General features: G+C 38.5%; 3 protein-coding genes and 1 long non-coding RNA gene across 4 annotated transcripts; 2 read left to right on the forward strand and 2 right to left on the reverse strand.

The window, feature by feature from the left end:
- Window positions 1-1,226: 1,226 nt before the first annotated feature.
- LOC146456511 (DDB1- and CUL4-associated factor 7) lies at window positions 1,227-12,101 on the forward strand. The gene is made up of 9 exons (XM_085092985.1): window positions 1,227-1,470; window positions 1,549-1,650; window positions 4,013-4,111; window positions 6,319-6,432; window positions 7,727-7,801; window positions 8,723-8,814; window positions 9,419-9,536; window positions 9,910-10,027; window positions 10,742-12,101. Exons 1-9 carry the CDS (start codon window positions 1,312-1,314, stop codon window positions 10,912-10,914), a joined length of 1,050 nt encoding a protein of 349 aa, XP_084949111.1. The 5' UTR covers window positions 1,227-1,311; the 3' UTR covers window positions 10,915-12,101.
- Window positions 11,345-13,362, reverse strand: LOC146456512 (uncharacterized). The gene is made up of 2 exons (XR_014858786.1): window positions 12,962-13,362; window positions 11,345-12,766 (listed from the first exon to the last, which is right to left on the reverse strand). It is a non-coding gene; the product is annotated as an uncharacterized LOC146456512 (long non-coding RNA).
- A 1,772-nt stretch (window positions 13,363-15,134) lies between these two features.
- LOC146456513 (uncharacterized) lies at window positions 15,135-18,494 on the forward strand. Its single transcript, XM_085092984.1, has one exon. It carries the CDS (start codon window positions 16,464-16,466, stop codon window positions 17,538-17,540), a length of 1,077 nt encoding a protein of 358 aa, XP_084949110.1. The 5' UTR covers window positions 15,135-16,463; the 3' UTR covers window positions 17,541-18,494.
- Window positions 18,495-25,102: 6,608 nt separating this feature from the next.
- Window positions 25,103-26,217, reverse strand: LOC146456514 (uncharacterized). Its single transcript, XM_085092989.1, has one exon. The coding sequence runs from the start codon at window positions 26,190-26,192 to the stop codon at window positions 25,242-25,244; it is 951 nt and encodes a 316-aa protein (XP_084949115.1). The 5' UTR covers window positions 26,193-26,217; the 3' UTR covers window positions 25,103-25,241.
- Window positions 26,218-26,369: the final 152 nt, after the last annotated feature.

The following is a 26,369-nucleotide window of genomic DNA, read 5'->3' on the forward strand; positions in this document are numbered from 1 at the left end:
GCTTTCAACAAATCTCCCAGGAGAAGGTTAGATTCAGGTAACTCACCCTTACATGATTAATGTTACATGACGAGTGTAAAATTTACCGTCTATCTTTATTTAACGTCAATTTCATTTTATGAGAGAATTTGATCGAATTTCTAATTGAATTCCTGAGTGGGTGAGTTTATCGGTGATATAAATCGTGAATTCATGAGTTGATATTCGCAGGAATATATCACCCCCCGGGGGGGGGGGGGCGTACTTTTTATAGCGGGACACCGCCAGAAAAGGGTGATTTTTCAGTACCGCGTGTACTGTATGCGAACGGGGACCGAAAATTTAAAATTCTATCATTTTAAGGTGATTCCGCTAAATTGCATTGCGCATCCTCGCTGCGTATAATTTTTGGCGTCATTTAGCGCGCGCAAGCACAACATTACGGGATTTCCTTGAGGTTAAGCTCGGCAGGAAAATAAATGGTCCTTTTCTTCTAAACGAGCACGGTGACCGCCATTTTTTAATGCATCAATTTAAATGTCATACGATTGACCACTATATATCGCGATTTAAAGAAAAGTTTAATACTCTACTTTGAGATATTTTAATTTGAATGCTTCAAAAAGCATGTATTTAGGTAGTGCTGCTTACGTGCACACGCAGCAAAATCTTTAATTTCTTTCATAATCTTTATTCCAGTTCAATTAAAATAGTTTGTTGTGTAAGATTAAAGTAAATTTTGTTGAACTGCTTCGATATTTTAATGCAGAAAATTAATTTTTCTAGAAATGATAGTTCCCTTTTCTGATTACTAGCGTTCCTAATATAAACCTCGTGGGTCATCTATTTACTATAATAGCCATCCAGGTTGCACAAAAACGAGCACGGTGACCCCCATTTTCAATTGCAATTTTGTAATGCTCATAACTTAGTCATGAACTGGACCAAGTCTTAGACAATTTTAAATACTCCTTCTTTTTCGGTGGAATCACCTTAAAGGAAAGACCGTGAACTGAAAACAAAGCAGTTAAATCCAAACATAGCAGAAACTGAGCAGACATTCATGGTAGAAATCCCAACTCAAAGATTACGCTTACTGAGCTTCGTTTCTTAAACCTAAACTGTTGTAGATGACGTAAAACGCGGTGTTCGGCGCGGCGTTCGCTAACCCCGCCGCAGACGAAGTCAACGGCACATGCACAACTGGGTTGAGGTAAACTGGGGTGAGCACCAGAACGAGGTAGAGCGAGCCGCCATTTGTATTTTTGTCGCCTTTGTTTATTTCTTCCTTCAGCAGATTGTTGTAGTTTAGTTTGAGTTGTGGCTTTCGTCATGGCCATGATTGCTAGTACAACAGGTGTATCTGGAAAAAGGAAAGAAATTTACAAATATGACGCACCATGGACCATCTATGGCATGAATTGGAGCGTTCGACCAGATAAACGTTTTCGACTTGCATTGGGAAGCTTTGTGGAAGAGTACAATAACAAGGTTTGATCAAACGCACATTTCTCGTTGTGTTTTTGAAAGTTTCAGCTGATTGGAATGTCCAATAATCGTCTTCTCCAGGTTCAAATCATTTATCTGGACGAGGAGACGGCTGACTTCGTTGTGCGAGCGACGTTTGATCATCCTTATCCCACAACAAAAATCATTTGGATACCTGACAGTGTAAGTTTGCTGATTGCTTACAAGTTACGTATTTCCTCGTTTATAATTTGATTTCATATTTCTGTGTAATGTATACTGTGCCTTTTTCTGAATTCTTTAGTTACTGTTCTTACTAGCCGTTTTATATTTTGTCGCGAAGTTTCAGTGCTGACATTATTATATTAAACAAGAGTTTCCCTGTTTTTTTAATAAGTTGCATACATGTATAATGCGCCGATCAACTCGAAACTTCAACATCCCCCCCCCGGGCAAACCCCGGGCATTTGAACTTTTGAAGATTGGATCGTTCAAATTCCCGCCCCTCGGGCCAAAATGGTGTTCAAATGCCCTACCTTATCGTCGGATTTGTCTGTCAAATGCCCCTCCTAAAGAACGATCGTTGTCGGCTCCTGTCATGAGTTACTACAAAAACCACAACTTTAACATTGAAACTAATGATTTGAAATTGAATTTATTAAGTCGGACAATGTCAATCAGCAAGTGTGAGCTGCTCTAACTCCGAAACACGGCAAAGGTTGAGCCGGCTACGTAGACTGTTCGAGTGGCAGGGTATGCCAATGCGGCGTTTTTTTATTCGACAAGGTTTTTGGCGCAGCTTGACACATTGCATAAAAAACTACATCGTTTAAAGAACGAGAAATACATATTAATTAGTTAGCCGGCTACGTAGAATGTTGTTCGAATGGCAGGATATTCTGCAATTTAAGGCAAAGCGGTTTTTCATTCGACAGTGTTATTTCTTTCACTATTCACTGCGGGACAAAGCCGCAGCTTGACTCATTGTATAAAAAATCTACACTGTTTATATACAATCCATAAAAATAATTAATATTTAAGCACTCTCACTTTTGAAGAATTTTTTTGTAAGCTTTTTTTGTAATGCTGTATCTCTTCCTTTAAACTCTTCCATCTCGTCCAAATACGTGTTTATAGCTGTCAGCGACTTCGGCGCCCCCCCTCCCCTCAAAAGGCGATTTGAAACCTGACTCTTCCGGTTCAATTTTCCCCACCCTACCCAGGCAAGGTCAAATTCCCCACCCCTGGGAAGGCCTTACCCGTCAAATTCCCCACTCCCGGGCACAGAAAATGGTCAAATGCCCGGGGTTTGCCCGGGGGGGGGATGTTGAAGTTTCGATTTGATCGGCGCATAAGCTTAACCTATGCAAATCATGTTACTTCGGCACTTCGTGAATTAAAACAAAATAATTTGGCTGCTAGACGCGTTGTTTTTGAAAATTAAGTTGCGAAATGAATGACAGCTGGCTGGTGTTTTTTTTTTTATTTTATGCCTGACTTTTTCTTAAATTAACGTACGAAATCAAAATCTCGTTTTCATTTGAAGGCTAACATTTGAATGAGCCCTTTTGCTTCGCCACTAAATTAAAAAAGTTAACAGCTTTTCCATAGTGAAGTTGGTACAGCGATTAACCTACAAAGAAACCGAAACAGTCCGCATGTGATTTTAACATCAGCTTGTTTGCATAGCTTTTCAAAGTTGTTATAGCTATGGAGTAAATACATGAATCCAGTCACATTTATTCCTTGTAAATGAAAGACTCTCCTTAAGTGAATTTAGCAAGGAAAGACCCTGTTACACAAAACACTCAACATTCGCAGCAAAAAGACTGTTCTCAAATTGCCCCCAAGATGGATTTTCAAGATCAATTTGTCACAAATTATTTGTCAGTAAGTAAGATTTCACCTATCAAATTCAGAAAAGAAAATCAATAAGTTCAAGTTTCTAAGAAAAGAAAAAAGCTGACCCTAACTTTGGTTAACATTGACCAGTGCGGAAAGTGTGTTTGCTGCATTACACATAGAAGTTAGTTGTATGCATCAGATTGCCAAGCCAAAATTTTCATGAAGACCTTTGAGCAGAAAGACAACGTTATAAAATGTGTATGTTTATAAGAACTAGTTGTAGTTTAATGTCAAACATTAAGTTCTTATTGATGAAAGAAACCACTTTCATAGAAGGACAGAAGTTTTCAGTTAAGCTTACATTTATGCCCATGCAAAGCAAAGATTTAAAAATTTGCGTGGACATATGTACTGACACAACTTGCATTGGGCCATCTTTATTGACCGATCAGATTGGAGTACATCATTGACCGATATTACCAGATGTTTTCTTGGAAGACAAAACATCTTGGTACGAGATTACCTACTTGCATTCATGACAGGCAGTATTTTATGGGACTTAAAAAGGAAATTCTATTTTCACTACCTAATAGGTGTCCGTGAAGCTACTGTACTTGTAAGAACACTGTAGAAAACCTTCTCGCATTTATCATAGCAAGTATTGCCTGAAGATACAGTAATTGTAGTTTAATGACTGCCTGGTGTGATTAAATCTTAACAGAAAGGTGTGTATCCAGATTTGGTGGCGACATCTGGTGATTACCTCAGGGTATGGAGGGTCAGTGACTCCGACGTGCGGCTGGAATGTCTTCTTAATAATGTAAGGCTATGTAATTTCTGTTTATAAATATTACATAAATACTATAACACTGTACCTTCCTTCTCAGTTAATATTCATATGCATACCACATTAGTGTTAAATTCTTTAAGCCATACAATTGAAGGTCTGAGAGCATAACCAACTTATGTCGAATTTTAGCGCGGCTTTCGATTTCGCACGGATATGTCCGAATTTTGGCTCTCCCTGGTTTGGAAAACATTTCGCGGTTTTACAATCGTGGACAAAACTCCTTGAGAAAACCAAACACGAACAGAACAAAAACCACTTCCTTACTTCTCCCTCCCACCCCTTCCCACTATGCAATGACAACCGAATACAGACAGCCAAAAAACCACTCACTTACTGTTTCTCCCTTCATAATTCTACCACAGTTACTTCTCCCTCCCCCCCTCCCCCCCTCCCCCTTATGCAATGTTGATGTGGGAAGCGATGCTTGCCAGGAAACTGTTCGTGACCCAAAAGACAACATTGAGTCAGGGGGGGGGGGATTTGGTAGTTAGCTTGTCTACAAGTGAACGCGCTTGGAAGGCAAATTTTGTTATAGGTTTTGTCCACGTTAGACTCGTTTTCCAAATTATCGGTAGGCTAAAAGTTTCCACTGTCCACGAGCCGTGTTTAGTCGCACCAGTTGTTGTTGCTATAAGTAACGTTTGAGATTATATCATGGTTTGCTTTTGCGGGTTGTAACAAGCCCAAAATAGATCAAGGCAGTCGGGATAAACAACTTGCGTATCGTACTGGCTAGTTGGTTTCGCTTTTGTTTGGTGAAGTTTGTAAACGCACAACATCTATGGATCTTTTGAAAAGTTATGAAATTGACGAATGCAGTTCACAGGAACTGGTGGAAATGTTGTCCAAAGAATCCCTCCTTGGTAGTGATGACTGTGCCGTGGCAAATTTTTCAATTCGATTATCAAATCCCGCGGGAGCATCAGAGACAAATCCCGCCATATGCAAGATGTTTTGTAAGCCTTAGTTGTGGTTTGCCAGGCTTGAAATTCGGTATGTAACGATTAACTTTACAATTTCAAGGCAATGATTCAATAAAAGTACGATTAACATAGATTTTCAACGGTTAACACCGACTGGTCGTGAAAAGAATAGATAGTCTTTACCTTTTAATAGAACTGCCGTTAATCGTTGTTAATCGTTGAAATGGCTACATGTCTTCCCGTTAATCGTGTAGAATGCTAGTATTTTGCGTTATCAAGAGTGATATGTCGACAAATGGGACAAAGCTGGATTTTACGCCAGGAAATGGACACATTTTCTCTTGGAGAATGTAACTGTTTACATTTGGGACATTCCTGTCACGTACGTAGTAGTTTGTAACAGAATCAAATAAAAGCGTGACAGCATTCTTTTCGTTGCTCCCGCGAAAAACACTGCTTTGGTTTGCCGTGTTTCAAAGACAATGAGTGTATATTGAATACAAGTATTTGATCCTCAGTGCATTGTCCTTTTGGTCATCCAGTGTCTATAATGTTACCGATATATCTTTACAAGATGGTAAAATTTCTCAATGGAATTAATACGAAACACAAAGCGGCGTGAAAAAATACTGGACAATGGTTTTCAATCGAATTGCAGTTCACATGCAAAAGTTTGGACAAATCCGAGCTACATCGAAAAACGGGCTGAAATTCTACATAGGTCGGTTATGCTCCCAGCCCTTCAATTTCAAGGCAATACAGCATTACACTGTATAATTATGTTATTGCAGTTGAACCTCTGTTTATGGATTCCTACTGAATGACCCCAGGGTTGTTATTAGGAGCTGGTATCTGGTGAACCAGCTCTTTTTCACTACTTGTAACTGGCACCTTTTTCATAAGTGGACCCTTGACTCATGGAAACACTGCTTTTTTTCTAACCCTAACCCAGTATATATCAGTTAAGATATCTGGCGTACAGTTGCATATGTATGTTGTTTTTTAACGTTTTCAAACGATTTTTAAGCTGTGTATGTTGTCATTTAAATTTTGTTGTTGTTGTTGTTGTTTAAAAATTTTCAAACCTATTTGATTTTTATTTCCCTTTGTCTCAGATTATGGTAATAAATACTGTACAAGGGAAAATAAAAGTTAAACTGGTTTGAAAAATGTTAAACCAAAAAAAAAAAAAACAATTAAATCACAACATATACAATAATGGGAAGTATAATATGATAAATTTTCTTTACACAGAATAAGAATTCTGATTTTTGTGCACCACTGACGTCTTTTGACTGGAATGAAGTTGATCCAAATCTGTTAGGAACATCAAGCATTGATACAACATGCACAATATGGGGACTGGAGGTAACTCTGTCAATGCTTATATTATCATGGCTGTATTGTATATAATTGTTATTTGTGAATTAACTTATTATTATTTTATTTGTTTTTCTTTTTTTTTTTTTCTCTGCATATAATTTTAGTTATAGTTTATTGATTTTTTAGCATATGATATTATTGGTATATAGGGCGTCCGTTGATAACAGTAATTTCATTGTAAATTAGCTGAAGGTGCTACTCTATTCAAATAAAGTTATCATGACATGACATGATTATTATTGTCTGTTAATGTCTTTCTAAAACAGTCCACTGCAAGTGGACCCATTCTCCAATAGTAAACTATTGCTCTCTCCATCACATGACTTACAGTACCTATACGCAATGCTAAGGTGAATGTGACTTCAGCGGCACAGTGCATCAGAAACACACGCCACCCTTGGCAGATCCAACTGAGTTGGGGGAAGGAGGGCTGTGCAAAACTATTTTTAAATCATTAAAACCTAATGTGGGTCACCAGGTCTTAGCTTCTCAGTGACCAACAAGTGGGGCCTGGTCACATTCCCTTTCTCCAGTCCTTCCCTAGATTCTTCACTGAAAATCGGCATGGAGAGGTCGCTTACATATACCACTTGGAATTTGGGTACTTTGTGTTAGACAGATTATTAGGAATTATTTGTCATTTTCTGAATCTCTTATACATGTAACTTCATGTTTTAGAGAATTACTCATGTTTAGATAATGATTAAGGCTAGGGGACACTTTGTGATGTCTTTTGTAAAAAGCATGCATCTCATTGGCATTCATTTTGGAGATATCTCAGTGTTCCAGATAACTTTCAAAGTCAGGGAGTGAATGAAGAATTTTGAGGGGTCAATAGGTGTGGTTCTCCCCAAATCTTCTCAAGTTTACCAGTCATTTTGCCCGGTCAGAAAGTCAGCTTTTTTGGGTTTTTGACCTGAGACCCCTCTCTTATCTGGAACACTGTATCTAATAGAGGTTGTACATGGAAGTGCAAAATAGTTTCCTGAGAAATTATTCCATACCATTCCATACAGCAAAACATCGTGCTATGAGTCCCAATGTGTGTGTTCTACATTGTACAAGGTGCTGTTTTCTGCCAAAATTCCCAGAAAAGTTTTTGAGAGAAAGTGGTAAACCAGCTTTTTCAAAAGCTTTGCAGGTTGATGACACAATGTTGCTACAGTATATAATTATTTATATTGTTGTACTAGTTGAGAACATTCATCATCATGCAAGTTGTTTGTTTGATTTTCTGATGTACTTGTGCATTGAACATGTTGCTGTTGTTGTGTTATAGACTGGTCAAGTTCTTGGTAGGGTTAACATGGTGTCAGGACACGTCAAGACACAACTCATTGCTCATGACAAAGAGGTACCTTGTGACATGTGACTGAATTAATCATTCCTTTACACTGTGTTAGAAAAATAGCTGTGTTGTACTGGAAATTCTATATTTACTTGTAGCTCAATAAAAACGATTGACAGTGTTGTATTGCCAATGTTGGGAAAAAATCTGAAAAAAATAATGGCTTTTACTTGTAGCAATATTTGAGAATTTTTTCAAGCAAGTCTCTCTATTGTCCACAATTTACATGCAAAATGTGAAATTCATGGGAATCCAAAGACTCTTGTCACAGTCTTTCTGCCTAAATTTATAAATTTATAGCCTTTTTAGTCAGAAATTGAAGATTGGAGGCCTACCGGCTCCTGAAAAATGTTTAAAAGACTACCTAAAAGTGACACCCTCTTGGGTAAAGCCTCTGTTTGATATGTTCATCAGACTTCTTCATTGGATGACATGATGTACATTATGTAAGTGCCACACAGTAAAGGAATCATTGAGTTGGCATGTTTGGTCTGCAAAGCAAAGCAGGAGTTAAAGGATTCTTGTAAAGTCGGTGAATTATGTGTTTGTGATCCGTTTCTTTTCACTTGAAGCAAGTTACAGAGTATGTGAGTGATTATTGTAAACTTCATTGTGTACATGTACTTGTAGGTGTTTAATGATGTGTGATTTTTTTCCATGCTGACTGTTTGATATTGCATTCAGTACATTATGGGTAATTAGGCCTGGTGTCACCTGAATAACTTACTTGATACACTGTACATGTACTTTGTAGGTGTATGATATAGTATTCAGCACATACAAGTAGCCCATGTCTTGTATACATGTATGCCAGTGTACATGTATTTTGTAGGCATGTGATACACATGTAGCATTTATCACAGACAGGCCTAGTTCTGGTGTCAACGGAATAATGCTTATGATAATTACTCTGTATTTGCCTTGTAGGTGTATGATATAGCATTCAGTCGTGCTGGTGGAGGAAGAGATATGTTTGCATCAGTAGGTGCTGATGGCTCTGTTAGGATGTTTGATCTTAGGTGATTTATTTCTCATTCATTGCAAGCTCAGGCCTTTTGTGCAGTCATGTGTTTTTGTCATTATTATGAAAATCATTAAGGTTGTCATTAGCAGCTACTGGTTGTTTATTATGTAACCATAAATATGATTAATTTGTGTAACCCAGTGACTGCCTGTTAGGCAAAAGTGCATCTGATTGGCTACACGAGGGCGTTCTTATCTTCGATAGGCTGTCTTGGCAATGCATGGAAGGAAAATTGTGTCATCTACATATGCTAGATATAAACCACTGTCACCAATTAATTTCTTTCTTAAGTGGATAGGTCACTGGGTTCTGCTGAAACAATTAGATGACTTTCTCTCATTCTCTATAGATTTTTATAGTTGCTCTCACCAACTATTACATCAAAAGATAATTTATTAAAAAAAAAACAGAAAATAAAACATGAAAGTGCAGTGAAAACTTGAGACCTATAAAAAGCTCTAAACTGTTACTTCAAAAATTCAAAACAGTATGTAGTTTTATAGTTGTACATTTTGTTATTGGCTTTTTTGGCTTTTTAAGATTTGCACAAAGTAAGTGATGTTGCTTGCATTACACTAGGGCTCATTTGTGTTTTACAGACATTTAGAACATTCTACAATAATATATGAAGACCCACAACACAGTCCACTGTTAAGATTGTCTTGGAATAAACAGGATCCTAACTACTTAGCAACCTTCTCTTTGGATGCAATGGAGGTTAGTTTGGATTGCACTTGCCCGGAGATGCTGTAATAGTAATTTACATTCCTAATGATTGTTAACCAGTTTAACATTGTCTTAAGTCATGTGATGAATGTCTTCAATCTGATACCCAGAGTCGTGAGGCCTTTGTACACATTGGTTTCACATGTAATACTGTAGTTTCACAAACAGAGCTGTTGAATGCACAAGTCAATCTATAACATTTAACTTAGCAAAGGTCAACAAAACAGGATCTCTGATTAGGATCCATTTTCTTTGAAACAGCTATTTTGTCAGCATGCAACTGTAGATGGTTGTCCAGTAGATGTGTTAAATTTACATCAGGTATAGTACATAATGTATGTCATGCTTGTTATTGTCTACTCAGGTGATAATATTAGATGTAAGAGTACCATGTACACCAGTAGCAAGGTTAAATAATCACAGAGCATGTGTTAATGGTATTGCTTGGGCTCCGCATTCATCTTGTCATATTTGTACCTCAGGTAAGTTCAGTTTGTAAGTTCATGTAGGTAATATAGCTAGAGGCAAGTGATTGAACGATTGCTGTAAAATATTACTGCTTTTCATGGCTGAAGGGGAAATTGATGAAGTGATGTAGAAAATAACCATTACTTGAATAGTAAACAGAGCGGTTTGCACTAGCATAAATATTACATGACCGCGCGGAGATACGAAATTTCTCGTAAATTTCGTAACTCCAAGAGGCCATGTAATGTTCTGTTTATTATATAAACACCAATGAAATAGCAGATCATTGCAAAAAGCGCGATTTATTATGTAACCATAGCAACGGTGATCTTTTCACGTGTGAAGTTCACGTCACGTGTGAAGATATGATTTCGCGCGAAAGCTCACCTGGTATTTCATTGGTGTTCATGAAATAATTAATGTTATCCTGTAGCATTTGCAAAACGTTCACACAGGTGCGTTTTCATTTCCAAGGTTCCTTCCTGCTAAGAATTAGAATTGTGTGATTGTATTCCAAGTAAGTTAAGCATGATAAGGTATATTCGATCATTTCCCATTCAGGTCCTCATCATTGTTTGAATGGTGTTATACATGTAGTGCATGTCTGTTTTCAAAGAGAGGTATCATTCGAAATTCATTGTCTGAACATTGTCCTCCTGTAACATACCTTACATTTCTCATGTTCTGTTCACAGAGGTTAATTTTAGAACTTAAATCATGTCTTGCAGGTGATGATCACCAAGCGCTGATCTGGGACATTCAACAAATGCCTCGAGCTATCGAGGATCCAATTCTAGCATACACAGCCGACGGAGAAATCAATCAAATTCAGTGGGCGAGTACCCAGCCAGACTGGATCGGCATTTGTTATAACAATAACTTGGAGATTCTGAGAGTATAGCAATGAATGCATGTTAGGCTGGTCAGAGATTTTATGAGAGAAGCAGTCTTTTGATTGGTCATTTTTTCCAATCACAGTGAGCCTTTTAGGTTTTGAGAATGAAGAGGGTTGCAACACGTGTGCATTCTCGGAATTTGTGAGGCTTTTTTTAAAGATGCAAGACTATAAACATTTTTGTTCCTTTGAACATAGACATGTATTATGTGAAAGAAACGTCATGTTATGTTTTAAGCCAGGCGAATTAATGATAGATGAATTTTTAAACACAGACACAGGCATACTCGGGATACTAACATGTACATTAGTTTTTCCGAGTACTGTATGCCTGTGGTACTGACAGAAAAAAATACATCTATCATAGCCATGTATTTTAGTGTAAAGAGAAACAGAGTTGTAAGTTTTACGCCTACTATGTAAAAATCATTCACAGCCAAGATTTCACGAAAAAACAGAAATGAGTCAGAAATGGAGTTAACTCCTTACAATGGAGTAGTTATATTTGTAGCTGTAGTACTCGTGTAGCACTGGTAGAACTTGCACTGCATGGAATAACAAATATAAGGCAGTATAATAAGGTCGCATTCATAACGTATAATACGTACCTCTTACTAACCGAGTTCGAGGTCCGAACTGTAAGCTTCGCGCTTGGGTCATAAATCAACGGGGAAAAACGAGGATCCGTAAAAACCTACAGTAAGGACCGAGAAAACGAGGTTAGTAAGATATTTATTATATCTCTGAGGTTAATTGGGCGCGCGGGAAAGGAAACTTTCAAATTTAGCGGACTGTACAGTGAAATACGGCCTGCAAAATTGACCAATCACACCGCACGTACGAACTGAGAGATATAATAAAGATAGATATACTGAACTGTAAGGACTGTGCAATAGGCTGGATACGCTTGGCTTATTTCCTTGTTCACACGGAATCCCGATATCAACAAGCGTATATAAACATCCTTGGCATAGCCGAACGCATACTGAACCTTATATGAGACCTTATACTCAAACCAATGTCCTTTATTTTCCGTGTATGTATACTGATTGAAGCAGGGACCGTATTCAGTCCGATCATGTCATGCAGTGTATACTTACCGGTAACTGAACCCAAATATGGAGTCAAAACTATTTATTTTGGAGTTAAAATAACTGTCTGATTTTAGAAAGGTTAATTTTTGTGACATTTTTTTTTTAATAAGATTACATTTAGTTAAACATCTAATGATAAAAATTAGCAAAAGAAGTTTCACACTACGTTTCGATGACATGGAGTCATCGAAACCTAGTGTGAAACTTCTTTCGCTAATTTTTATCATTAGACATTTTTTTTAACTAAAACAAGGGATTTCTTTGTATATTACCACGTTGCTTCAATCACTAGACATTTATTTACATTACATTGTGATACATTTCAACACGATTGGCGTACTTGTCCAATTCAGTTAAATTTTCATTATTTTACGTTAGTTAGCGATAAGTACCGTACAGTTATGAAGTTGACCGAAAAAGGCATTTTACATATCAGTAAACTTGACATTAAAATGACATCTTGTCATTATTTAAAAAAAAAAACAGTCAGCGTGATGTTAATTGGTCTTAAAAACAGTGAAACAGTAATTATGCAAGAGCAATTATCTGTAAAGTACTGGCAGGTTGTACATATCTCGTTCTATTGTTCTCGGATGTGCACTGTTTTTACACTTTTTAGGATACATGATTTCCTTACCACCGCTTTTTAGATACTTACATGTCAGGATGTCTGAAACAGTGAATAATTATCTTGTTTTTGTTTGTTTGTTTTTTAAGGGGAGGGGCTTAGGTTAATAAACATTATTTGACAGTGCATTTCCTTGCTGGATCATCATTTGATAGCCTGCGTGGCTGGCGGTTTTGGTGGGCGGGAAAGCCGGGCCAAAATGAGTGGTGCAGCTGCGGGTGAAATGGGGAGAGAACCGTTGCCCTCGCCCCATTTCCCCGCGGCTTCGCCACTCGTTTTGGCCCTCGTGCCAGGCTTTCCGGTGAGCCCACCCATAAAAACCGCCAGCTACGCTGGCTATCATTTGAAGGCAATACTATGTTATAGTGGTGCTTGTTAATGTATACAAGTTTACAATTAAATATTGAGAATTCATAAAGAACAAAATATCCAGAGTCGATGGATAGCTAACATAATTATACTTGACGTGTAGCTTGTTGGATTCCTTTACATTTTTTTCTGTACAATAAGGATTTGCAGCATTTACTGCTGTGCTTCTACCAGAGCAGAAATAGTACCAAGAAAGAGAAGTTGTATAATAAGAGACATCATAGATGTCTGAAAGGAAGCTGAGTCACAACCATGCCCTGGGTTAATTGGCAAAATGTCGATATACTGAGTACATAGAACACTACGGGTCAGTTATTAAAAGACAGTTTAGACGGTGTTTAAAAAAACCACGTTCTAAGCCATTTTTAACTCGTGAATGCGCGCATGCGCAATGAACGAGTTATAGCGATAGCTGACTCTCGACTTGGTCGATCAGTCGATCAGTCGGTTTTGTCGTTAACTTTCGGGCGTGCGCAGTGAATGAGTTTTAAATTCAATTAGTGGAAAAAAACACGCGAACATTTGTTGTTCATGGCGCATCAGGAAATTCTTATTCAATATGTAGAGAATAATTTGACGATCATTTAGTGCAAGAATGGCGATTTTTCGTTCAATCTGAGCAAAGTTTCAAGTTTTTTCAGTTTTTCAGAAAGTCCGGGGTCATAAACTCAATTAGTGAAAAAAAAAAAACGTGAAAATTTGTTTCACGACGCGTCAGAATTCTCTCATTCATTCTGTAGAGAATAATTTGACAATCATTTTAGTGTAAGAATGGGGATTTTTCGTTGAATCTGAGCAAAGTTATAGGATTTTTTCGTTTTTTTCTACGAAGTGCGGTTTCTTTCAAGAATTAAAAATAATTTAATTTAAAAATAATTTAATTAAAAAATAATTTAATTTGTCAGTTTTCACGCGAAAGCGGAACGTGCCATGTCACGCATCATTGACGTCGTAAACAAAATTATGCAAATTTCTGGTGAAATGAACACTTTTAAGATCTTGTCAGCTTTCATAGAGGTTTCAAAGGGAAAAAATGTTTCATTTTCGAAATGTACAACTGGTAATTTATGGGAAAGCAAAAGGACGCGGTCGATAAATAATTCTTATTTAGCAAGAGCTTGTCATAGTTCATTATTTTTACTTGAGGATTGCGTGGACTGAACTCCAAAGGAAAAATTTCACGCATTTATGTCGGGCATGAATCGTAATGCGATACTTTGTTGAACATATTTCCCTTTGTGAGATCGGCTTGCCCTACAGTAATTTTGTAATTTTAATTCCCGAAAAAACTTCACTTGCCCATCGGGCAAGTGATGGTTAGAATCCACTAGCCCGATCGCGAAATCCAGTAGCCGCGGACTATCACACGAATTTGCATGACGTAGCTGCACATGGCGTGCTCCTATAAACTTTGAATAAAAAAAACACGTGATATTTTTTAATCGGCGCATCAGAATAATCGGCTTATTCAATCTGTACAGAATAATTTGACAATCATTTTAAAAGTACAAGAATGGTCATTTTTCGTTACATAATCGGGCAAAGATATAATTTCTTTTAGCTTTTGAGGAAGTTTCCGTAGCCGTCTAAATTGCAATTACTATGTGTCATCTGCATTCACGAGTTGGCTCACAGGAGCCTTTGATCGATTTTGCCACCAATCATATCTAAACATTGTCTACTGCTGACGGTAGCAAGAAGGCTTGCATCCCAGACTAGAAAACGATTTAGAGGCCCACTGATTGTCTTAAGCCGCGGCCTAAGTGAGGCTGTTTAGTGAAAGAACTCGTGGTAATAAAAAATACTGTTGACATGTTCGAATTTTATTCCTTGAGAGTACTTGAATCTAATTCACTTAGATTGGAAGCCGAAATACGCAAAGAATACGTAAAATTATCAGCACGAGTTATGTCAGAAAACACTGAAAGAACATTTAAAGTCACTTACCTACTTTTCAGTGTGAAATCGATTTCTCACTCTAGGCCGCGGTTGTTCAAAGAGTGCAGTGGATAACTTTATCCAGAAGACAGAAGATAAGTCGCTATCCAGGGGATAAGATGTATTAGTTAGAGTACATTTACAGTAATAGCCCACGTATAAGAATCTGAATTTTTCAATTTAGCCTAAATAGCAAATTTAGGCTACCAAGGTTCTTAAAATAGGTTCTTATATTTTCATATGAATTTCATCTGATTATACTATATATGTATTATAAATATCATCTCTTAATACGGTATAAATCATTTATTTGTACCATAGCTTTAGCAGTGCCTATAGGCAGTTTAGTGCAGGTACAGCATATGTCCTTAACAAAACATAACAAAGAAATATGTCAAGTTACTTTTAAATAGATGATCTAATTCAGCAGTTTCTACCTATACACTTTTACAGCAACCCCACTGATAAGAACTTAACTTAAAATTTTAGCCTAAATAGGTTCTTATGTGGAGGGGGCTTAACATGAAAATTTTAGCCTAACAGGTTCTTAAAACCCAGGTTCTTATAAGCGGGCTATTACTGTATCCACTGGATAACTTTATCCACTCTTTGAACAACCTGGCCCAGGAATGTAATGGTGAACAGTTGATAAACATTGTTCATTGTAGCCAATCAGATTACCGTCACCAAATCATTCCAAATTTTTTCTTCTCGTAAGTTGTAAATCCTGAGTGACAAGAAAGTGCGGACGGGCATCATGGAGTGCAAACCATGGTTCCTGGTTTGGTGAAGCCTGCGTTTGGAAGAATATCTACGGACCACTGAAGTCCTCGCAATCAAGAAGAGCAAATACATAGCCGTATAATCAGCTATGCAGTCGGCCAAGGGATCGGTTAAGTCAGCAAATGGCTCCAAGCTAGTTGTCATGTTGTTAGCAACGCTGCCAAACTATTTTACATGTGAACAGTTGCTCATTTTAATTTTATACGTTATTAGCCAATAAATTGTTTTCTGTAAATTGCCATCGAATGTACCACCCGCAACAAGAAAACACAGTAGAAATAGTGGCAATTCAGCTGCCAATCAGGTAAATTATGTATGCAAACGGAACGGTTTTTTGAAAACAGTTGTTTTAGATGAGTCAGGAGTGTCTAAATCGCACAGAAACTCGGCTTCGCTATCTTCAGCCTTCATTACACGAACCTTACTTCATTGAGATGTTTTTTGAAGAGTGATGATGACCAGTCGTCCTGCGTAATTTTGGTAGCTGATGAAAACCGAATGATCTTGAAGGAAAAAGTACTTAAATAGAAGACAAAGCGCAATTTTTATACTTGCTTTTGGCATTTTACACACAACGCAGAATTCTCACGAGAGTTTCAAGTTTGGAGCTCAAAATCTGAAGAAGACTTGTAACTAATTGCGTAACGTTGATGTCATAAAGAAGAAATTCGTTGAAACTTGACGATCTTCTCAAGTCTTGAGCATCATTTGAGGAATTCTTGCGTCTGCGTCAGACTCTTGAAATGTCCAAAGCAGTTCATTTCGCGGACCAGGGCTCCATCAGAGGTTACGCAGAATCGGTTGCCACCGATATTCTTCAGGAAAGGCAGAAGCGTAAACTCCAAAATGAGAAATCTGCAAAAGGAAAACCGGGGAAAAAACCAAGACGTCGAAGTTCTGCTGCCAAACCCGTGGCTGGCAAGATTAGTGCGAAAATAGCAGGTGTCAATAAAGGCTTACTTGCAGAATTTATAATCTTTCTTCTGCTTCAAGGATTTGACTTGTTCAGTAACACTTGGGTCTTAAGCGATTCAATTGGGGTTCTTAACAGAGCGGAAAAATACGAAATTTATCCAAACGTATCTGCAGTAAACAATTCAGTTCCAGATTTTTGTGTTGACGTGCAGTGGTCAACGGAGAAGATAACTAAGGAGATTGACCATTTTGCATCTATTGTTTACGTTTATTGCTTTTTTCTCGCGGTAACTACGTGTATCTTTACTTTACACCTGTTGGCTTGGCTATACACCCTTCAACTTTCACTTCGAAGTCGACGATTTAATGCCAATACGCAAGTGACTCTTATCAAAATGAAGGTGTATTTTCTTATCGCTGCCAGCCTTCTGGAAGACATACCACTCTCGGCGATCTCCGCTGAGTTATTTTCCCTCCAGCAGGGCCAGCAAGGATTAGTCTGCTGGAGTTGTAAAGTTTCAGGTCTCTGTCAAGATCTAAAGCAGCTCCAAAGTAGATTGAACAGAAGTACTGTTGCCTTGTTGCTCAACTTAGCTGCCATCGGACTCACATCCCTTTGGAAAGGTATCTCGAGTTTCTACAGATGGAGCCGAATTGATTACTGCGAAGCGTTCTATATCAGAGCGTGTACAGCAGTATTCGCTGGCGGTTTGTACTCCATTGTCATCCTTACCCCGGCCATGACGGTTCTTAAGTACCGCTACTTCGTCAGGCCTGACATAAGCGGAGGATTGCTGGAAGATCTCATTGATCGAGTTTATGTCATTGGTGCTATATTTTGGGTTTTGGTTCTTGCTGTCATAGTTTGTTGTCCTTTGTTAAATTTAATTAGGGTAACGCAATAACAGAACTGTTCCTTACCCAACAAGCACATTAGCTATTTGTAGTAGAAATTGATACCATCTCGATGATCATCTGCATCGCCATCATCGCCATTATCATCATCAACAACAATAGATATCAGCCAGAAGAGACAGATATGGCACCTGCTCCAAATGGCACAAATGGTGTTATTTACTGACGCTCAAAAGAGGAGATGCATTTTAAATCATAACGAAGGAAAGGTATTTTAAGGCACGAAAACCAACTGGTTACAAGTGACCAGATTGAACAAACGTTTTGATGACAGAAACCACATATTTGTCCAAGGCTTTCGGCTTATGAAACAGTCCATCAAGTACCGACATTGGTAAAAGACAAAGCAGTATCAAGATTCACTTTGAGTTGTTACAAATAGCAGTTGCTGTTCTCTAACACCGGCCCAATTCCACAGAGCGCAGATTAACTCAAAATGTCAGTCATTCTTTTTGGCGAGTTAACTAAGTCATAAAATAAATTAAGTACATGTAAAGGCGATTTACACGGTACACTTTTGTCGCATGCGACAAGCGTACGACAGGCCTACGACACGAATTGTTTCGTGTAAATCAAACCTTCAACTCGCTTACGACTGTCGTGTTCGTTACAAAAAATGTCGTAGGATTTGAAAACGTGTTTAAAATCCTACGACAATCGTAGGTATAGGCAATGTTGAATTACGAGAGTTGTGTGCGATTTTTGCTTGACGCGAGCAGCGCGCGCTCCAGAAATCGCATGCGACAGGCGTAGGCAAAAGTTGCACCGTCTAAATCGGCCTTTTAAGAGGTCCCTGAGATCCAGTTTCTTGGTTAATTAGCTGTAACGGTCTGGTGCATCACATCTTCCACTTCCAGCGGAAGATGACTTGATGATCGCGGGCGCAGGCATTTACCACCTTTGCCACTAGTTTGCGATATCTTTTTTCCAAATTTGCTTAAATTTACTAAGTGCAAATTTGGACCAAATCCATTTTTTCGTCCAGTGGGAGTTTCGCTGAAAGTGTTGTGTTCTGCTGTAATTTCCCTTGTTATTTAATTATTAGTCTTAGCCGGCTTCAAATAGCTGAAACATCGCTTTGTATATTTAGAATTTGTTATTTGAACTTAGCTTTAGTTCGACATTTTATTAAAGCGAGTAGGGTGAAATTCGTTTTGCTGATCTCACTGTCGGGTGTATCGACCGACAAACAAAGAGTTACATATCATAAATTAGCATACCTCAGTGACCGACTATCGCGTAACGCGCAATCTGATTGGCTACACAGGTGCCGTCTATCGATCGATAGACGACAGTTTGTCAAAGCGCGCGCGATTTAGCATGCATCATTGCACAAATATTTCAAAATTAATGAAATAAAAAGATTTTTTGTTTGATAGATCGATCACTGAGGTATGCTAAAACAATTAGACGGCTCGCTCTCGGTTTCTATCGCCTTTGATAGTTGGCTCAGGGCTTCGCCCCTCGCCAACTATCAGCTGATAGAAATCTCGAGCTCGTCGTCTAATTGTTAAATAGGCTTCAACGAGCAAACAGGTGAAATATTATCGGAAATGATTTATTATTAAGAAGTTGTTTATGCCAACACCACCACAAGTGCCTCCAAAAATGTATTCCCTTTTTTGATTTTCTTATTAATTTATTTTATTTTTATTTATTTATATTTTTTGTCAATCACAGACAGTTCCTCCATCTATCCTTGCATTGGTCATGGTCATGTTAAAATATCTCAGAGGAGAGGCTTTTTGTTGAATGAAATGTACTGTAAACCAAGCTACAAGTTCTGTTACTGTTTCAGAATATTTTCCTAACCATGCTTTGCCTTCATCTGTGTTGGACCTAAAATGTAAAGAAAGAATTAAAGCAATACACCACGTATCTTTTCAATAAAATTTGTACACGTGTGTTGGAAAACAAGAATTTTATTATTTAATACTGTAGAGTTCTGGTCGTGCTTACCTCTCGAGCAAAGACGAGTTTTGTACATGTAGGACTTGCAGTAGCATAAGCCAAGTTAAACTTTGTCAAATGTTTTTCTATGAAAATTTCAGACCTAAATCTTTTTTAGCCAGTGACTCAGGTATACTCGGAAAAACAAAATCCGAGTTCTCGCAAAAAGAGTCGAACCGATGACCTTCTGATTTAATACCTGCTTGAATGCTCTACCACTGAACTACAGAAGACTCGTGGAGCTAAGGCTAGGTTCATGTAACAAACGTCCTGGGTATATGGGAAAGTAATGTGATGCTATATTTAACGGTTTGGGCCCGGTTGACTTGTTCGAAAGCCGATTAACGCTAATCCCCGATTAAAAGTAAACCGAAGTTTTCATCTCGATCGTTAAATTTGTTCTTAAAGGCTGGTTTTAAGCTGAAGGTAAAGAAAAGTCTAAGTCAAAACTGAGGGAAAAAATCTCTTGGAAAAATGATTATTGATTGGTAGTTAAACTCGGATCAAACTTCATGTTAACCTAGGATTAGCTTAATCAGGCTTTGAACAACTGGGCCCTGTTTAATAAATGATAGTTGTATTTTTTCAGCCGTGACACAGGCATACTCATATACTACTATGCTATGCAATGAAGATAAGTTAAAGCCAATTTATAAGTAATATAAATTTAAGTTAATGCAAACAACCATGAAAGGGAGGTCAGAGAATTGAGATGAGCTACCCTTCTGAAACAAACTGTTTGTCACGCAATATTCCATCGTGACAAGATTCTCTTTTTCCCCTCGTGACGCGTTAGCTCTAGACCAATCACATTCATGCTTTTCCTTCATGTCAGTCAAAGACCATGCGGCCGTATCTTCACACTGTAGTTCACTTCAAGTTCCTGACCTCCCAGAGACTGAGAAATTGTAGCTAATTGTGAATTTTTGCCGTTATTACTCGTCTGAACTTCGCTCTAGCGGAGTTTTTTAGTGTGTTTTGGTTTGTTTCTACGAACTTCCGTTCAAGTTTACGTACACAGACAAGGACAATGCCGCCGCTTCGTCGAAAGTCCCGCGTTCAAGAGAGGAATGTGGTCGCCGATGCCGCACTTCTGAACAGTTTTTCGGTCCAACAACTAAGAAACTTGTGCCGACAAAAGAAGATTGCTTCCACCGGCAACAGGGCCACTCTTTTGAACCGGCTAAGAGGTTCTGGTCCCCAAGTCACGGCTTCAAACGCAAATCTGCGAGAACCAAATCTACCAAACAACGTGGGGGTAAATTCCCAAGACCATGTGGTCAACGCAAATGCGAACGATGCCACCTTCTCGCAAGGACAATTAAATACAATTCGCCAACTGGTTCAGGAGTCTATCGCTGCTGCCTCGAGGGAACTCGCCAACGAAGCAGCTCTGGCCGCTGTTCAGGTTTTGCAGCCAAGTTCCTCGCAAACAGCTTCAAATCCCATTCCCGCCACACCAGCCATCGAGCCCGTCACACTACAGCAAACAGCAACTCCATCGAATGTATGTCAACATGCGGCGCCATTCCAGGACATCCCTGCGCAATACGTGAAGGATATACAGTCCGGTGAGTTCTTTGAGTTATCAAAGCTCCTTCCAAAAAGTCTAGCAGAGTTCAATGAGGATGATACTCTGGTGCTCACCCTTGACAATTCAGTTGTTCGAGTCTCAAAGAAAGGCAAAACATCCACCTCTATCACAGAAATTGATCAGTGGACCACCGCGTTCACGACGTATATGAGCGTTTTCACGCAGAAGTTCCCTCTGCGTTCCCAAGAGCTATTACAGTACCTTAGCTTGATTAGGTATGCTGCACGGGTACATAAGGGTCTAGGATGGGCAATTTATGATTATAAATTCCGCCAAAAAGCTGGTCAACATAAGATCCGTGTGTGGTCGGAAATTGATCAGCAGCTATGGCTTACGATATTTACGGTGGCACCATCTGTGCTAAAGGAGGAGTATCCTCTTTTTTCAAATGGACCCCAAACTAGTAGTGTCTCAACTGGGCCGAGCGCAGAGGCACTTGCCATAACGTCAACCGTAGTGGGTGGTGCAACAGGGACCCCTGTAGTTTCAAACATGTCTGTAACAAGTGTGCAGGGGCACACCCGGGACGTGACTGCCCCAAACTTCCAGGGAAACTACGAGAGCCCAGGGAACACGATCGAGACACTGCAAGGGATGGACACAAGGGAACCCTTCACTCCAACCCTTCCCGGAGAAAGTGAAGCATTCACTGGGTCCTTACCCACTCCTATTAATGTCAATAACCTAGAGAGGGTGCTTATTGACCACCCAGACCATTTATTTGTCTTGAGTTTATGTAACAGTCTTAGGTATGGTGCAGATATTGGATACAAAGGGGCCCGGGTTCCAAGATTTTTTCCTGAAACTTACCAACAGCATTAGTCGGCCACTTTCCGATGGCCGAATTCCATTTGCAGTCTTGTATATTCTAGATTGATTTTATGAGCTTATTTTCTTCTTATTGTTCGTCTATGGGGAATACACTTTGTGTATTTTTGGGGATGAAGTGCTCCATACAGGTCGCCCCTTTGCCCCATAGACTCACATGGTCAGTTTTGGTGGCAGAATGGGCCCCCCATATATCCTTGTTACCATGGTAACAATGAACTTCTTATCATGGTAACAATGAGCTAAACCTTTGTTGTTGTTGTGGTTGTCCCCAGGGGGCCTGGGAATTAGGATCCCAGAGAGAGGATTAGGACCTCTCTGTAGCCTGGGGACTTGATGGACTCATGAAAAAGAGAAAAGAGGGAGAGGATTACCACCTCTCATGGCCTGGGGATTAGGACTCCAGAGAGAGGATTAGGACCTCTCTTTAGCCTGGTTGTTGTTGTGTGACAAATGTTATTATTGTGTGAGTCCTCTCGTTCCCAACCACCTTACATTGTACCTGTCTCATCTTGTAAGATTCCAATAATATTGGCAACTCGAGCACTTCATCCCCTACCCCCTTTCTCCCATACATTTGTTGTTGTTATCTTGTTCGATATTTTCATGGGTTGGGAGCATTAATTCAAAAGACACTATCCCTACTCCAATTTAATTGTCCCGTCAAATTCTTGTTTTCGCTAAAATTATAAGCTTTGTCCGGCTTGTATACAGCCCCCAAACAGAGAGAGGCGCAACAAAACTTGCGGGCAAACTGGAAGAAAGCGCTCGTGTCCAACCTTTCACTACAGTTAATTTTTTCACTGTGCTTTTGATCATAAAAAGAAACACTATTTGAAAGCACAATTCATTAGCCAGGCTGTAAATGTTTCCCTGCATTAATTTATAAAGATCCTCGAGACACTATTAGAAAGCACTGCTGAACAGTCAGACTATCATTTGAACGGTCACACCATAGGAATGTTTGGAAGACAGCACACAGTCGCAAACTAATTTGAGACACCGTATGGGGCTGGAAGGATTAAGAGAGAATTTCGCATTAAATATCTTTCATTGCTCAGTAGGTAGAAAAAAACAAAAACGTTTTAAAGGAATATACTAATAATACTTGGTGTTGGTACTCCATGAATAATAAATTTCTCATTTGAATTTGTTTATTGCCGAAGAACGCATTGGTTTGAACAGTGCAGGTATTGCTGACCGCAAAATACTGCAGTGAGGCGTTTGCTCCTTCAGAGACAATATTCCCCTAAGCGGAATGATAACCTAAAGGCTTAATTCAGGCAACGAGATCCAAGAAAGGTATGTTACAACTTACTGTCATCGGTTGCTTATACAAACGTGTATTTACATTTCAAAGTGAAGAATCAAATATATTTCCAATAATCACCTTGTAAAATTTTCACACATGGATATGAAGTGACTCTCCATGTTTTGCTTGAGCCACAAATGCTGGATATTGAAAAAGAGTTAAAAATGATTTTTACTGAACTCTTTTTAATGCTTGTAAAGGAGACCATTGGGAACTAGGATGGGTGGAAATAATATGCATGTATGATGTAAAAATAGTAATCGAGATTCAAACAGGACTCGCCGCCATATTTGGCAAGAATATATGTTTTCTATCTACTTTAAGCCAAGGGAATGGAAAGCAATTTTGGCGAAAAAGAAAACAAATTAAAAAGAATAAAAATCGTTGAAAAAGGTGGATTTTTAATTATGTAGTACCCACTGTGCTAGTTACGTTTCTTGTGAACAAGAGCTGCACGTTTGTTCAAGAATGTAATGGATAGTCTAGTGTCGTGAATCAGCTAACACTAATATCGATCTTGCATGGCTTAAATATAGTGCTCAAAGCTGAATAAATAGTACATGGAAATTAGACCTCAAACATTTTTTTTTTACCTCTCTCACTTTGAGAAAGACCTTACATCTCACACAAATGTTTATCCAGCGCACATTTGCGAATTTCGTTTGGAAAAATCGAACCTTTTAAAGGAGATGCCATAACTCAAAACAAACGTTTAAATACGAAGCTGTAAGATATTTCCGGCAATTTGTTGTTATTGTGAAGATGGCTTAAATGTTATTAAGATATTATTTTGCAAATCATACGATTATCATTAAAAATATCGAGTCCGCAAGTAGAACAACATGTAGCCAGGATTCATTGTTGTCGCCTGGAAGGTTAATAATTCATGCGATAAACGTGCTTCTTCTTGGGTTTGCACTAGTTTTCATTTATCAAGCTGGAAAGCTTGTCCTTTCTGTCCTTAAGGGAGAAAGAGCTTTTCTGGGCGTTTTGATCTTTGTAGTTTAACTTCATTTAATCAAAAGGTAACAAAAGAAGTCACCTTCACGCGTAAGTCCGGCAAATTAAGTGGCAGGTGGATGCAAGAAGACCCTTATACTGCGGTTTCTTCATTCCCTGTTGGCTTCATTAAAGTTGTCTTATATTGCAAATTTCTGGCATCTGTCCTGAATAGAATGAGTCAAATAAAAAAAAAAGGAATACACGAGCTAGTGATAACACGGACTATCTGAATTTCTTTCTCGCTCCATGACAGGTCAGGTGAGGCGGATTTGCTTATATGCTTGGCCATTAACTGGAAATCGGCTATTTTAGTGTGTATTGAATTGATTAATTACGAATAAGTCGTAACACGTTACATTTTAATCACTAAGACGAAAATTCAAGTTCGACAGTCGAGTAACAATCGAATTTTTTTTTACTTTCTACAAGTTAAATTACGTTTAACGTATAGTTTGAGCCTAGGAACTGAGTAAGATGAAGTACAAAAAAACAAACAAACCAAAAAAAGATGAAGTAGAAGTTAAGGCTTGTCATGCAGCTAAAAGGACTTATTTAGTTACTTTCTGATACGGTAGTTGTACGATCTCTGTAGAATTGATAAACTGAACTGACAAGAAAATCCGCAATGAATTCGAAATAAAGGAAATCGAGGCAATCCAAACTGTTAGTTTAAACTGAAAGAAAGAGAAAACGACTGCCTATACCAGCGTCAGTGGGAATTAATTTACAATGAATAAACAATAACTTAAAAAAGAAACTAAAATTATAACTTACGCAGACGATTTTCAACGAAACAAACTGAATGTATAGACTGATTGTGTTTGGGAAATATCATAAGCCATTGATTAAAAAATAATCAAATGTACAGCATTACGAAAATGCGCTTTATTTTACTATGTCATAGACCTCCATCAAGATTATTTCGACTGATACACAAATTTTGTCTTTAAAATTATTATTAGCGAAAACAGATGTTTCTTCACTCACACTTCACCGTGAGTGAATCTATTGCGCAAGTCTAATCAAACGCAACAGTGGACAGCAACATACAGTTAAAATTCCTACTGACCAGAATAGGGCCCCTATAATAAATAGCTTATCTACCAAATCAGCAAGAAATCCTGGAGTCACACCTGGGAGAGTGAAAAATCGATACTTAAGAATAGTCATAGCTGGTGTCATTATAATACAAGCGTAGAGAAATCCAGCAAACAAGGATGTAGTTGCACGGATGATAAAAACATCACATTCGTCTGCGCGACTCCATCGAAAGAAGGACGAAATCGCTTTCCAGAGCGTCGTTAAACAAATTGCTAAGATAAGCAAAGTCAGAGCTTGTGTACTTGGAGCTAAGAGCCTCTCAAGATATTCCAGAGATTCGCAATCTGGGTCTACTGAACACTGCCAACAAATAAGCCCACTAGTTCCTCTTCTTAGCAGGTAAAGTTCAATTGCTATAGTGGAACAAGGAATGTCTTGTATAAAGTTTGCAGCCATAGTAAACACAATCTTCCCCTTGACCAGAATATCCCAATTCTCTTGAAGAAATTCGGCTTCCATTAGTGAAAATCCAATGGTCACAACCCACAGTAAAAAGTGGAGGGAGAAATTGATTGTTGCAATAATTGTAAATGTTAGGTAAATATCTACTGTTGTTGCATACTGTTCAAACAGTTCAATCATTTTTTTGGGTTTAAATGTTGAACTGGAACAAAATTCCAAAGGGAGAGCTGAAAGGTTCCTTCCTCCCTCTTTCTCAGTTGAATTGCTGGACGTGAGATGAGAAACAAATTCTTCGTAATTAACCAAAGCATTTGAAGCCTCCAAGTAGACGCCATAAGTACAATAAACATCAAAACCTTGTAAAACAAGAAAAATCAGAAACTCTACCAAGATGCCTGAGTTAAATCCACCTGGGACGGCATTTTGATTCTTTTGGACGACTTTTCTAGCCATCGTGCAAAGCGTTCGTTATCAGTTTTAGCCTCCTTGCTGCAGTAGATAATTTGCAGTGTCGTATATCCCACAGAATTTTAGATTTAACCACTTCCCCAAACATGGCAATGCTTCGTTTTGTGCATTAAATATTAATAAGCTTAGGCCCCGTGCGCTTTCTCTTGGACCAATGTTTTG

This window comes from Pavona decussata, unplaced genomic scaffold (assembly GCF_977016875.1).
Source record: "Pavona decussata unplaced genomic scaffold, jaPavDecu1.1 SCAFFOLD_254, whole genome shotgun sequence".
In the NCBI taxonomy this organism is placed as follows: domain Eukaryota; kingdom Metazoa; phylum Cnidaria; class Anthozoa; order Scleractinia; family Agariciidae; genus Pavona; species Pavona decussata.

Excerpts from the sequence above, each read along its gene's own strand:
- LOC146456511 (XM_085092985.1), top strand. The coding sequence starts at position 1,312 with ATGGCCATGATTGCTAGTACAACAGGTGTATCTGGAAAAAGGAAAGAA. Across the intron at positions 1,471-1,548 it reads TGGAAGAGTACAATAACAAG|GTTCAAATCATTTATCTGGA; the intron begins GTTTGATCAAAC and ends CGTCTTCTCCAG. Across the intron at positions 1,651-4,012 it reads TCATTTGGATACCTGACAGT|AAAGGTGTGTATCCAGATTT; the intron begins GTAAGTTTGCTG and ends AAATCTTAACAG.
- LOC146456514 (XM_085092989.1), bottom strand. The coding sequence starts at position 26,192 with ATGGCTAGAAAAGTCGTCCAAAAGAATCAAAATGCCGTCCCAGGTGGA.
- LOC146456513 (XM_085092984.1), top strand. The coding sequence starts at position 16,464 with ATGTCCAAAGCAGTTCATTTCGCGGACCAGGGCTCCATCAGAGGTTAC.